Source organism: Pseudorasbora parva, chromosome 4, assembly GCF_024679245.1.
Source record: "Pseudorasbora parva isolate DD20220531a chromosome 4, ASM2467924v1, whole genome shotgun sequence".
Taxonomy (NCBI): domain Eukaryota; kingdom Metazoa; phylum Chordata; class Actinopteri; order Cypriniformes; family Gobionidae; genus Pseudorasbora; species Pseudorasbora parva.
Genome location: NC_090175.1, coordinates 44,335,763 through 44,351,442, shown reverse-complemented (window position 1 = coordinate 44,351,442; position 15,680 = coordinate 44,335,763). Strand labels below are relative to the sequence as shown.

General features: G+C 35.7%; 1 protein-coding gene across 4 annotated transcripts in view; it reads right to left on the bottom strand.

Moving 5' to 3' along the window:
* LOC137073435 (zeta-sarcoglycan) overlaps nucleotides 1–14,540 on the bottom strand; it is a 438,962-nt gene extending 424,422 nt beyond the window's left edge. For all 4 annotated transcript variants that reach the window (XM_067441929.1, XM_067441932.1, XM_067441928.1 and 1 more), the window contains exon 1: nucleotides 13,777–14,540. Coding sequence is in view for 1 of the 4 variants with exons in the window: in XM_067441927.1 (XP_067298028.1) it covers nucleotides 13,777–13,815 (39 nt within the window). In the remaining 3 variants the exon portion in view is untranslated. The remainder of the gene's footprint in view (nucleotides 1–13,776) is intronic.
* Between the last annotated feature and the right edge of the window lie 1,140 nt (nucleotides 14,541–15,680).

The window sequence follows — 15,680 nt, the reverse complement described above, 5'->3', positions numbered from 1 at the left end:
TACCTTAGGAGGTTGCTTAAAGTATACCTTCTTAAGTGCGACGTTAGCGTGTGCTGTTCGTGGCGGCGGTGCTGAATTGGCTTATATCGATGGCTCAAGAATCGATTATTTACTCTTTGCAGGGGCTGTTTCACTGCGTTATGCGAAAAAAATATGTTCTTTATAAAATAAGCACTTCAAAAATAGTTGCTCTTTCATTTATCAAAAAGAATTGCACCTAAATTTTACATAATTCTGAAATGAGTGCACGAATCAGCAACCGCATCTTGAGCATCACGACTCATTTAAATTATTCCAATATATTTTCCGTAGTGTCTTGATTTACTCCACAACCAGGAATGATTGCCCATGCAGCAGCTGCTTCACATTATTGTGTAAATAACTCATTTATATTATTAGATGGCCTAGTCAATAAAAACGCAACACGCAAAACATATAATCAGCTGCTAGTATATGCGGAGAAAAAATAAAGACAGAGGAGAGCCGCCAGCAGCTGATTTCAGGGCTGAGGGGGTAGCTGAGCTCCGTCCAGTTTGTCTTAAAAAAGTTGGTCCAACAAGTTCTAAAAGCTGCTGAATTTGCTTTCGTGGTAGGCGAAATTTATTTTTAATAGCAGCTTCTGACATGGTAGCCAGGGGACTAAAGTTTTCACGACTAAATGGCTCCGCGGATGGCGCCGTCTTTGATTTAGCACAATTCTATTCGCTGCCTCGCTGCCAAAGATTGACTAAACTCCCCTCCACAATCATTCCCTTTAAATAGACTTAAAGCCTTTCCTGTCTAATGGTTTGCCAGCTTATGTACCTTTGGATAATATCATTAAAAAGCTAACAACCATTAGTTATTTTTTCGACAATTTTAATCCTTAAAATCCTTAAAATTATGACATTTTTATGACAATTTTAATCCTTGCATTAAAAAAAAAAAAAAAAATCAACTAGCCTAATTGAACACTGGGTCTTCAGAATTATATTCGTATAGACTGACATAAAATATTTTTTTTCACAGTGGTGGCCACTAGTGGAATGAACTGTTAATAGTGATAAGGTTTAGCTAAGAGTGGTCCAGACCAACCTTACGAAAGTATGACTTAAAGAAGATATTCTTAACTAAGTTTGTTTCGGGAAACACATATTAACGTTAAGGGATACCTTAAGGTATAACTTAAGAAAGACGTAGAGTTAAGAAGGTTTCGGGAAATGCAGCTCAGACCTATACATATATCTACACATAGTTACAGTATACACAGGGAGAGGATTATATACACGTTTCATTTGCAGTCAAAAGATATTAAAATGCAAAAGCAGCAGACATGTAACCGAAGTAGAAGGTGTAAGTAAATCTACATCTGCATTATAAATGCAAAGACTCTGTTATCATGGCAATAAACTACACCGAGCTTACTGAGCTATCATAATTGTGATAATGACATATTCAGGACATTGGACCCTAATTGATCATATTGATTTACAGGTATAATATAAACAGCATAAAATATACCATAAAATTGCCTAATAATTTACTGTGAAGGTTATTGATCAGGCAGTTACCAACTACAGGTGGACTGACCCGTGACTTGATCCATAAACACTCCTGCAAACATAAAATCCTCCATGTATGCATATGCTGTTTATTTGTACATATAAAATCTGTCGATTATCTGTAGGTTGTCTCTTTTTCTCAGCTGAAAAGCATATTACAGCACAGAGCAAATGGCTTTGACTTATAGCTCTGATGATGGCCCACGTAAAAGCGAACAAAATTTGGGATTCATGATTTCTAGTGAGCTACTTAAAAAATGAGTGCACTGGAACTCTCACAGGCCTGAATCAGTGTTTTGTGTTGGGTTAGGATCCATTGTTATTTGCTCCTTGACGTTATCTCAAATGCTTTGCTCTGCCTGGACTTCATGACAAAAGCATCAAGCACTAGGGCTTTGTTAGGGGAACCTTTCATGTACCAGAGAAATCAATTCTAAGGCAGATGAAGAAGGGAAAAAAATGTATTATTTGGAAGGCCAATCTGAGAAACCTGTCGAAAATCTATTACACATCAAAGAACATGACTTAGAATGGCATCTTTGTCTGATATCAAAAGACAACGATTTTCTATATTTCAAATTCCAGCTTCAATGAATAGAGAAGATGTCCAACTAGCAGCCACTTCAATTAATTACACGCAGGATGACACTTTAGGCTAAACTTAGAAATTCTTCAAAAACTGACCTTACATTTAGCAACTAACTATTCTATTAAGAAGGCCATGTCTGTCATTATGGCGATTTACTAAATATATTGTAATTTTAGACCCAGCCTAAAAAAAAAAACTTTATTTTTGTTCAAATAGTGCCATAGAATTAATTTTCGAGATGGATGGGTGGAACATGTCCCCATCAATTTTTGCCAGGGTCGATATTGTCCTCATCACTTTTTGAAACATATTGTTAAACGTTTGTTTGTTAAAAAAAGAGGCAATCATGCTGAGTGTTCATTGCTCTTATCAGTGGGGGAAAGGCATCTGTGTTCTTTTGTGGCGCAGTCTTAACACAGACGAGCGCTTCAATCTTGCCTAACTCTTAAATGCATACCTGGTCTCTCGGCAAACGAGCCGAGGTCTGTAACAGTGTAAGTATATTTTTTTTCAGCAAAAAAATAATTCAATCGTTGATGACTGAATAATTCCAGTTCACATTTATTCCCCAAGGGGGCAATGTATAATACACAATGACGAAGTGTTATCTCTAATTTAGTGTTTCACTCAGTGTTTCACTCATAGTTACTGCAGGCAGAAAACAAAAGAATAGAAAGAATCACCAGCAAGCCTTGAAATGACTCAGGGATTTACTGCAGAGCAAGAATTGAACGCAATCAAATATTAGTGTCACTGGTACTTGATGGTGAATCTGGTGAAGAAGCTGTAGTACTGATTTTGAAGATGTTAAATATTATTTTCGAGAATATGTTTGAGGTTGCGAATATGAGCCAGCTGCTGAGTGTACTATGAAATGAGCTTTGATGAGGACAGAGATGATGGTCTAAAAAATCTGCCCACACTTCAAAAGGTAACAACACTGTAAAAAAAAAAAAAAATGTTGGTTTTTCTTAGTTTAACTTTAAAAAGTAAGTAACCTGGTTGCCTTAAAATTATGAGTTTATTGAATTTAAAAAAATTTGAGTTAATACAATGAAGGAAAATTGTTTAATAAATAGAAACTCAAAATATTATTGTATCTGAACCACATAAAAAATGTGATAAATCAGGAAAATAGCACTGATCCCCATCAGAAATAAAACACACATAATTACCCAATATGCTTACAAAATCAAGGTTAAGTCGATAAAGGTTGTCATAAAGGTTGTCGAATCTCAAAAAAAAAATCTTTGTATTTACTCAAAATTTTAATTTCAATGAACTCAAGATTTTAAGGCAACCAGGTAACTTATTTACAGTGAATGTATGCTTTATTTTATTCTTTTGTAATTGTTAATATCAGAAGAGTTTTATATTATCACGATAGGTATGGAGATCCATCCATGTTAGATATAGATCCGGGTCGCTAAAGACCCAAATATGTAATAATGATGGGCGAAACATTTATGCATTTAAGGGTTATACATGAGTTCTATAACCCGGCAACACACACACACCTGTTCCACCCACTTTTTTAAACAAAGTTACGTCACTGATTAGTGCCATACAAATTACTTGAAACATTTACATGAACGAAATGAAACGAAAGATAAATACTGGAGTCTTCTAAAGCTTCCTTGTTTTATAGAAGAATACAAAGGAACGCTTTTTACTAGAAAAGAAAGTGATAGAGCGTTGCCTCATCAAAAACAGTTTTCAATGGGATTCTGCACCAGACATATTTTTAATGTCAACCAGAACCAAAAAAGTAACACTAAAACCTGCTAAGTAAAAGGGGACATTTCAAAAAGCAATGAAACACATCTTAACAAGTGACCTGTCAGAAGTAGCTTTTGTTTTTGTCCTTGATTTGTCTTACAGAACTGCCTACAGGAGATTCTCTGTCTGAAAAGCAATCCGATCTGAATGTCTCTTTTATTTAGCTGTTTTGTTTAGAAAATAGCGTTCTCTTTGTGCCCGGTCTCCGCTCTGCAGGAGAAGCGCTAGATCTCTTTGTTGTTTGTCATTGTTGCTTGGGTGATTTTGCTTGCTTGTTTGTCTTTTGTTTTTATTTTGATTTCTCAAAACATAATAGAATTGTGAACATCAAATGGAGTCTTTTCAAGGCGCATACAATAATCTTAAGCCGGACATTAGTCGTGGAAGAGAAGCCGAGGCGGACTGCCTTACCACAGAGATCAAAAAGATACATCAAAGGGCCCAAGAAAAACACACCCAAAAAAAACAGAACATCTAAAGCCCCAAATATCAGATAGCAACGCAACAAATGCAGCACAAAACAACCCACATGCCAGCCATACCTGGGACGAGAAGAAGGCCCATAAAAACAAAGTTTCTTTTAAGCCTGCTGTTTGATAAACACCAAAGGACAATGGATCTTTTGACAGTCTATTCGAACTATAACAAAAGTCAACCAAAAGAAACACAAGAAAAGAAATAGAAGTATATCTCAAATACAGTGGTTAATTACCTTCTCCTACAGATACTTCAGCACAATCATGTCTTGCTCTCTTTGCTATTGCCATGGTTACTGTCAGCCAAAGCTAGAATGTGAGAGACCCAAACTCCAGCAACCTTACAGTGGAGGAACACAGATTCTGACAGAGAGAAAAATTATATCAGTTTGCTGCATCCACAGGTTGGTAACACTGAGATACTCTGAATAATAAAATATTTGGCTCAGAGGTTTGACACCATTACCGACTATTCTAAAGAACAATGATAAATTAATCTAAGTAAATAAGTAAATTGGTTTGAAATATTGATTCATTCAGGAACAATACTTCACTGAGAGAGTCAATGAATGATGATGAGTCAAAATGTGTGAGTCATTGAATCATTAACCTAACCAATTAGTTCAAAAACTCTAGGGCTAGGGCTGAAATCACATATTTCCCTACTGTATAGTTTAGGTGAAAACCATAGTAAAAAAAGTATATGTACTGTGCAAAAGTCTTAGGTATGTTAGTATTTTCAGCCAGTTATTTTTATCTGATTTTATCTGATCACACCATCATCGAGTCTGTCTGTGAAGACAACAGAAATAAAACTAAAGCAGAAAAAAACTGAAGTAACAGAAAGAAATGGAGAAAAAAATGACTAAATCCAGAAGAACTGTAGCAACGTCTCCAAGATGTTTGAAGAAACCTACCAGAAAAGTTACATTACTGTGAAAAGTTTTAGGTATAAAAATGCTATAAAGTGAGGAGGCTTTCAAAAATAATGTCATAATTAGATTTTATTTATAAATTAACTTATATTAACTAAATCAAATCAATATTTGGTGAGACCACCTTTTGCTTTTAAAACAGCTTTTGTAAGCTTAAGTGCACTTGCACATATATAGTTTCTGGATTTCTTCTGGTCTGTTTTGTTTCTGTTTCCTCATGTAATCGCAGATGGACTTGATGACAAAAATCTCACTGGATTATTACACTTAATGGCAAAAGGAATGTTTGGAAATGTAAACTGACATGACTCATTATAGCAAAAGATATAAATAACAGGCTTAAAAAATGTAAAAAAAAAGACTTTTGCACAGTATGTCCGAATTTCCAATTCAAGTGTGTATATTATGGACACTTTCTAATGGACACTATACTTTCCTATGACACTTTAATTCCCATGATGTTAATAAAATTTGACTCAGGTTTGTCATAACTATTTCAAAGAACATTAATAAGAAAACATTTTTTTAAGTAAATTATAAATATAGTACCAAAATATTAAAGAATGTCAAGATATATCAAGTATTTCAAACTCCAATGCTCAATAAACAGAATTTTTCATCTAAACAGCTTGTAATGAGGTTGTGAGTAGAATCGTGATAGATGGGATAGGCTAAATACACACATACAGTATTTCCCAAATTTGATTGTCATCCCACAACCATTTGCACTTGTCATAATGGCAGCACGGTTTTAACAAGGAAATGTTGAGATGAGAGTTATTGTAATGAAGAGTCATGGCAGAGTTAGGGAAATGTAAACACCTCACAGCTCTCCGAGGAACCATGTGTGAATTTACAGCAGATGAATGCAGCAACAGTCCATGTGTAATGACTGTGTGTAATAGCGAGTGAATCTGGCACGCTGAGCATGCTAGTGGCCTCGATGAGATAATTGCATCGGTGCATTAACTCCTCTTGTATGATTGTAGGACTAAATCTCAGGCTTTCACTCAATTCTTTTCCAATTGCTTCTTGAAAATAAAGACCTACAAGATGTAGTGCAATGTGCTTGCAGTCTTGTGTTCACATCTTCAGTGGCAACTGATCTTGAGCACATGAGCCATGAGTATGCAAAAATGTTACCTTGAGGGATACAACAGCTTGTAACTGGACATATTTGTACCTTAAGGTACTTCTATGAACATTTTTGGGGTAAAGAAAATATGTCCTTTTAAGTGTAATAGACAAAAAATGTAATGAACTATTAGCAAATAATTGTGTAGTGTACAAACTATTTCTGCATTTACTTATTTTGGTAATTTATTTGTAATTACCAAAATATTTGGTATGACATTTGTACATTTGTCATTTATTTCGTTGCTTGTTTATTGTTGTATTCATTTAAAATGGTTGGCAAAAGTTTGATTGATGCAAATGATAAACAGAAATGTAATCACTTTATTAGGTCAAATGAAACATGAAGAATTATGGCTATTAAATATAATTTTTAATGGCTTCAATTAACAAAGAAAAAAATATTACAAAAATAATGCTGTGACTTGACTGACAGATCTATTGAATATTTTAAGTATTTTAAAAGCTATGTATGAATGGTCTATTAAGCTTTGAATAAAACCCAAAGAAGAACAGAGTGAATTTGCTGTCTGAATGTTCAGGTTAATTGCATTGGCACCCAGAATTTTGATACGTATCTTTTATCATTCCCTTAGTTAATTATTTAAAATAAAAAAGACAGAAGACCAGTGCTAATAGTTTATGCTCTCCAGAGGGGTCAAGGCAGATGTAGAGTCAAAAAAGCAGCGTAAGAGATATGAGGATTGGGTCATTGAGTATTAAAGCTGAGAAGTGAGAGGTTGAAAGACAGTCAGCTACTGAGAGTTTTAGGTAAGAGAATAAGAGATATAACTGAGTTGAAGTTTCAAATGAAGGACAGTTTGGACTCTGGTATCGTCTGTCATTCTTAAATGCTGCTGAATTTTTTTATGGCAGGCGTACGGCGCATCTCACCGCCACTCGCTTCATTTGGCTCATGATGTGGCCCATCAGCCTAGAACTTAGAGTTGGCATTTCTCTCTCTTTTACTCCCCTTTCACTTCCCAGTTTTTTCCGTGACCATTCGAAGCTGCTATTATCTTATCACTGCCCAGCTGTAGCCTCGCAGTGCGAGATCGTTGCAACAGAGCTGTCCCTCTCCGAACCTCTTCACAGAAAAAAAAATGAAAAGCTGAGAAAACTCAAAGTATCATTTGTAACATGGCACAAGATATTTATGATATTTTTTTTCACGTTTGACCAAAATACAAAACTAAAGGTAGGGAGTAGGGATACACCAAATATTGTTCATACAGTTAAATCATGCTTTTTCCACTTGCGAAATATTGTTCGTAACTACGTTTGATTTGAGAGACTCAAGGAGCCTTCAAGGACGTTTTCGGCTCCAAAACGTACAGGATATTATTATATTACCATGAACTTGTATATATCAAAGGCTCAAGGAAAAGTGGATTTCTCAATTCAGCGAGAAACCGATAAGTATTTGTGTAATTTTTTTTTTACCTCATATCAGACGAATCTCATCCAGTATTCCCCAGCACCATTACTTCCGCCGGAAGAAGGTCAAAACCCAGCACGATCATAGAAATATATTTGCATAGATGCATCATTGCGCCCCACAAGGTTTAAAATTAATTTGTATGTCTGTGTGTTTTTTACTCTCAAAGTGACTGTCATAGAAAACACCCCATTGACATGCATTATACGAGCAACGGTTGGAGTTAAAAATCTTCATTTGTGTTCTACTGAAGAAACCCTGGGGTTAAGCAGATACACATCAGATTTTCATTTTTGGGTCAACTATCCCTTTAACTAGTTGCTTAATAACATGCATATTACTAGGATATTGGTTGTTTATTAGTACTTAAACTTAAAAGCTACCAAAACTACTGAATATAGTGTTACCGTCTTTACAAAGTCTCAATTAGAAGATTTAAATCTACAATTGATATAACATCCCGCTTTCATATGTTGCTGTTTTGTTTTAAGTGAGAGTTTTGAGTTGGACTTTGGGGTGGTTCTGTGATTTTGTTCTAGTCTTGGTTGTGTTTATGGGGCGAAGTATAACATGTCTTAATACTGGTTTCTTTTTTTTTCAGTATTTTTCTTTTATTTGACCTTTGTTCCACACCGCTGACTCCACTGTCCTTTGAACGGCTCGTTTGCTTCCTGCTTCTATGAAGCCCATCCCTCCGAAAAACACAATGGTCTTAGATTGTTTAGATGGCCAAATGTAGTTTCATGTATTTTTATTGGCTGAAGTGCCAAGCACAGGTTGCCTGGAAACGCCATGGTCCTTACCATTGCGGGCAGAAGTCACATCTGCTGTGACTAGCAACGGTTTATGATGTCAATAAACTGCCATAACTTTAAAAGACAATATTTCAGATTGCACTGAACTTTCAGCTCTCTAACTTTACAGATACTGTTCATGCTGAAGCAGCAACATTACACTCTAACTAAAGTTAAAAAAGTGAAATCGCATTCAACCATTCCTTTAATCACTTTTAATGGACTCAAAACAAAGGCTTGTTTCGGGACATTATATGGATATAAAAGGAAATTGGTAAACTTGCTAAACTAGCTGTTTTTTCTCAAATGGCAATTGTTGAGAGAGCTCCCTCTATACAAACGTCCAATCAGCTACAACAGAAACTCGCACAAAATAAAGGAATCATATAATCATGGATGTTTTAACTTTATTCAAAGATTGATTTCTCCAACAATCCAAACAAACATGATTTGGTTACCATGGCCACATATCGGTAAAACAATGCTTGCCATTAGCAGAGCTTTTCTGATATTGCAATTGTAATTATAATGTGTAATAGACTAAGGCCAGTGATTAATGGTTTAAATCAAACCGCAATTAAAGCTGAGTTCATTTTCTTCTTTGTAATACGAGAGGAAGCATGTTAAATCGAAATTACTTTAAAAAACGATAGATTTGAATCGCTTTAACGTCCGAACCATGTTTTGCTAGCTGTTCAGTCGCCAGTCACATTTTGAACAAGCTGACCAGTTAATCGCCAGCTCTGCATTTTCTTCCTTGCCGATGTTAACCTTTTCTTAACATCACCTGTTCAGATGACACATTGAAGTGCCTCCTTTCTTTCCTGCTACACACTCAAGGCTATCTGGGGGAAATGTTCAACACAACTCTTTTATTCCTCTCGTCCTTCAGCTATAATATATATTAATCATTTGATACTGCTGTTACTGAGAGTTGCGTTGTAATCGGACTGCCCTTTCCCACTGGCAGAGTTAATTAAGTGTAAAATGGATGGAGGTGGGAGGGACGGGAGGGGTGGGGGACGATGGGAACGAAAGCTTGGCAAGGACCCCGATACTCGAAGCACAGAGTCTACAAGTGAAAGGATCAGGACACCGATGGGGCCTTCATCTGCCAGTCAAACTCGGACCAGCACAGCAAACCTAAGAGAAGATGGATTACGGCCATTTGTGATGCTATTAGTGCTATTGAATGGGTCTGTTGCTCACCGCAGCTTTTACTGGCTGGTCCAGGATCAGCATCCGTGCGGAGTGCTGACATTGTAGACCAAAGCAAAATGTCTGTTTTCTTGCTTTCCAAATAACAATGACTCGGCCTCCATAGTTGAGTAGTTTTTAATGAAAAATTGGTGCATGTCTTGTAATGTGCAAACAAGATGGCCAAAAAAACCTCACTGAATATGTGAGATGAAAAGATAAGATTAGGGAAAATGTGACAATGGACCACAGAACCAGTCATAAGTTGCATGGGTATATTCGTGGCAATAGCATATTTGTGGCAATGGTTCTAAACTATTAATTTTTATTTTATACTAAAAATCATTAGGATTTTAAGTAAAGATCACATTTCATGAAAATATTTTGTAAATGTCCTACCCTAAATATATAAAACATTTATTATTAGTAGTAATATGCATTTGTGCATTTTCTCAATATTTTTTTTTCACCCTCAGATTCCAGATTTTCAAATAGTTATATCTCAGCTAAATATTGTTCTATAACATTAATTGAAGGCTTATTTATTTAACTTTCAGATGATGTATAAATCTCACTAAAAAATACCCTCATGAATGGTTTTGTGCACTGGTAAAAAATGATGTGTTGGATTAACTTAAAACGTGTATGCAACATCTTTGCATCACACTTTTCAAGTAAACTCAACTTTAAATGATTTTACTTAAAATTAACAAGAAAACAGTTGTTATATGCACTTAAATATTTGAGTTCACTCATCATTCTTTACTTAAAAATATATATGAAATATGATTGAGCAAGTTGTGTAGTAGATATATTTTTAAGTAAAGAATGTTGAGTGAATTCAAATATTTAAGTACATATACCAAATGTAGCCTTGTTCATTTTAAGTAAAATTATTCCAAGTTGGGTTTACTTAAAAAGTGTAATGCAAAAATGGTGCATATATATATATATAAATAAATAAATATATATATATATATATATATATATATATATATATATATATATATATATATATATATATATATATATATATATATATATATATATATATATATATATATATATATATATATATATATATATATATATATATTTATTTATTTATTTATTTATTTATTTATTTTTTTAATTAAGTAAATCCAACATATAATTTTGTACCAGTGTGAAACCAAAAATCATGACTGTCCAGGGTCATCTTTATAGAGATTTAATTTTACCCATAACACAGTTATAATTTTAGAACACAAAATAAGTTATTTTACAAATGTTTCTGACCCTACCCCTGGTTTTCATTGTATGACAAAAAAAAAAAAAAAAAAACTGAGAATTTTCTTTAAAGAAATGGTGATGTTTGGATGACCTACTCTTTTATAACCAATGAAGTCAACGTATTTCTTGCTTGTCTTTTAAATCTGTCATCCAAGTTTGTGGTCCGACCCAAGCATTTTTTCGGGTCCCTCTGAAGGAACTTTCACAGAGGTGGTAAAGGATTGGCAGTAAATTGAAATGACACTCCAAGAGATTAAGAAAGGCATTTCATCAGCTTCCGCATTCATAGGACACATACGCCTCCAGATAAGAGGCAAACCAGAGATGCCAGTTTAATTAAAACCATCGCTGAACAACCCCGCTAAGGACAGAGTACTGTTTGCCTCATCACCACTGTTTTAATGACTCCTCTGTTTCTAAATCTATCCTTGTCCTGTTGTCTAATGAAATGGGCCACTGGTGATACTTTACAGAGTTTGTGTAACATGTTTACATGTTATCATAATTCATTAGGAAAGTAATAACAAGAAGAATGTGCAATTACAAACAACTCCACAAAGCAATTGCATATCAAGTACATGTTGTTCATTATAAGCACCCTGCTTAATTAATTAGAGAGAATTACATGAACACTAATGCAAGTGTGAAGCTGTTATACGGAGCGCTTGATAGATTCACAAATGCTGATTCAATAGATGCAGTGTTCCAACATATAAATGCTGCCTCAGAATCAAAAACGTAGCTCCCTCCTGCGTTTCAAATACAAAAGGCTTGGTAAGAATATATATATTTTAAAAGCCAGAATGTGTGATACTTCACTACAAGCTTTTTTCAGCCACCCTAATAAGTTTACAGATACTGCACCAGGGAAGAGACAAAACAGAAATGAGTTGTTTATTTTCTTATCTGATTTTCATGATCTAGTGTCAGCTCTGCATATTTGGTTCCCCTGTTATAATATAGCGCTTCTCTACAGTGGTTATAGATTGTAGTTTTACTGTATAGTATTGGAATGGTGTTTTCGTTTACCTTTAGCCTCAAGGCACAGAACTTTGAATCATTATCTAAATATAAGAACTTTTATGTGAGGCTTATGTGTAAGGATGAACGAATACAGAAATATACCAGGTTTAAACGTCGACCCTTTGAAATCACAAAGCCCAAACCGGATACAATACAGAAATCAAGTGAATTACAGGGAGAGAAGCAAATCTCTTGGCAACAGATGCCAATCAAATCTAAACACACTTGCCGGATCTATTCAGCATGTTTTTGCAATCTCTTTTCCTCTCATTTCTGGGATTAGAGAGAGAGAGAGAGAGAGAGAGAGAGAGAGAGAGAGAGAGAGAGAGAGAGAGAGAGAGAGAGAGAGAGAGAGAGAGAGAGAGCTACACTGTTCACTGTAACCAACAATGTTTTGCCAAGAGTGTTCAATTTCTACAGTTAAACCCGTTATTTGGTTAACGTACTTTCAAAGTAATACATTTAATTTTACTGTAAATATTTTATAAATGTTTTATATGTACAACTTATTAATTATTACATTATACAGAGAAAAAATAGGCCTACATAATTTAACAAGGCAATATGCATTCTCCAACAGTAAACCATGCAATTAATACAATTTTGTGACAGGTTGAATTATCTTTTCATTTAAGGGAAAACCCCTGGCAAACCATCACATTTGTCATTTGAAAGGTGAGTTTGTTCATTTTTGTGTATGATGTTTAGATAATTGTAACATTCTTTCAGTGCAATTGGCATTATCCTGACTATGTTTCATTTCCTTAAGATATTATTGGCCACAGTTGCTAGAAAGAGACCAACTTCAAGTCATCAAGTGGCCTTCCATTGCGCCAGAAGTGTTCCGAACAACATACAGGTTTTGATGTATAATTGGTGTACAGTTTAATGACAGTTAAATATTTTCCACTTAGGAAATTTAAATTATACAATCAGCAAAACATATGCACGTCATGTGTGCAACATCATCGCCGTCTTTCTCATGCTAAAGTTTTGGCATCCACATTTGCTACCCTAATGTAACATTATACAGTGCGGTGCCGTCAAACCCGGCCACACAAATCTCCAATACAGCTGTTCTCCAGTTTGATCTGTGGAGCTGTCCAGTGCCAGAGGTGCTGAAACACACAATCCCTCAGCGGGACTCTTTTTTTCTTTTGTGAAAAACGCACGAACATAGACATTGATTTGAGCAATATCATGAGAATACTCGCGACTTAAAAAGTTGTTGTTTTTTTAAATACCAATGCATATGGATAAACGAAGATCCACGCGATGGAAATGCCTGGAGTGGGGGGACGTTCGAGGGAGGGGTTAAACGGGGGAAAGACTCGTTTTTGCAGAAACCAATAGTGCATATAAGATGTGTAACCGAAATATGCGAACTATCTGCGAATTGACACATGAGCATGACGCTTTAGGAGCAGCCCAGACATCGGCAGCTATTCCTTTAATGGCCGCAACTTGAACGAGGGTTATTGAAATGCACCCCACGCACAAAATCCAGCACCTCACCACCACCGCACTGAGCCCCAAACACACACACTCTTCCCGCTGCAAACTGCAACACATCGCATCGCATCGCATCAGCAACTCACCTTCAGCGCCTCGATGTCCAGCGATGCCGATCGCTCCATATAGAAAGATAAAGTCTAACACAAAAGTTGTATATCTAGCCTTGTAGTTCCCGAGCGAAAGCCAGCCCAGTTCTCCGAGCCGCGGCGGATTCCCTCAGTCTCATTCCCGCTGATCACGACTCCAGCGACAGCCTCAACTATTCAGTAGCCTCTATGAAATACAACTAGTCACTCAGAGTGTCCCAACAGCAGTAACGTGACATAAACTGACTCCGTTTTTCTCTCCGAAGGTAAAAGTGTTTCCGTCAGTAAGAGACCGTGTTGTCATTGAGAGCGTTGAGCGCGAGACTGGCACGTTTGCAGCAACCCTGGCTGATCAGTCTATCAAATCAACCTTTTGCGGTATATTTGAAGAAATAGGTTCGAATCCGAGCAGGCGAATGAGGAGGAGGTTGTCAGCTCCCTGGTGTGATCATCCGACTGATTGATTGATTGATTGATTGATTGATTGGTTGACTGAATGATCGTTTGATTAGACAGGGCGCACTCCGCTGCTGCCCTACTTGGTGAGCTCCAGAAACCTCCCGTATCCAAAAGCGCTCCTCCAGCCGAGTGCCGGTGCTCTGAGCATGGACTCTGTGTCAGGGAGAGGGAGTCTAAGGAGGGAGGGATGGAAGGGAAAAAAGGGGGGAAGATCTTCCTCGAGTGGATTGTGGGTGATTTTTTTTTTTTTTTTTCCTGTCTTTGGAGGCGCGATGACTGTCCAGACTAGCCAGGTGACTTGCACAGTCCCTTTAGTCTTCTGCGTGGAGAAACGAGCCTGTTCTTTTCATCACTCAAAAAATAAACTGTCCTGCTAGTTATTCTCCTGGGTCCTAGAGCTGAGAGAGAGAGAGAGAGAGAGAGAGAGAGAGAGAGAGAGAGAGAGAGAGAGAGAGAGAGAGAGAGAGAGAGAGAGAGAGAGAGAGAGAGAGAGAGATCCGCAATGCTATTTAAGTTTTAATTCGCATGCGTGTGTGTTGCATCTCAAGTACATATTGTTGGCTTGTCCTCTTAAACATTTTTTAAAGTAAATATTTTAATTCAGAATATTCACTCGTGTTAGTAATTAAATAATGTAAAAACGCTATTATATAACTATATATATATATATATATATATATATATATATATATATATATATATATATATTAATTTATTTGTTTTATTTATTTACTTTTTTTACATGTACATGCTTGTACATGAGCTGATAAAAATGATGAAAGAATATGGGTTATTTACACCATCTAAGACCTTACTTTTCCTGAGATATACAGCAATGCATACAAATCAGTCCAGTACAGGAGATGCTTATGTTTCTTTATATAAACCGCAATGGAACATGCATATTTTAAAACTTGAATCCATCTTTACATCACATCCAATCATTTTCATATATGCAAGCATCAGAGCATGCAGACATACTATATATTAGTCATAGCATTTAACCTTTAGGCAATTTTATGTTAAAAGGAAATAATTTTCTTTAACAATCATGTGAAAAGCTATTAGCCCCCCCCCCCCCGCCATTAGTGCCCTAGATTATGGCAAATAAACATGATAAATATATGACATGTGATTAGTGTAAATAATACAGATTAAAGATGTTATGATGTTATTACAACATCTTCAGTGTACTTGTATGTTCTTCAAAATTATTTCAAAATTATTTTAATTCAGGGGACATTTAACTTAATATTTAAAGATAAGTGATAAAAAAAAACACACAAAAAAAATTGATTTATACAGTTGTGCATGGAAAAAAACATCCTAAATCCTCGTCGTTAGTTAGCTGTTTATTTTTTATTTATTTAATTTTTTGAGTAATGCATTGCCACATGGAGAATTTTATATTTAAATGCATAATTTTTATATGCTAAAATATT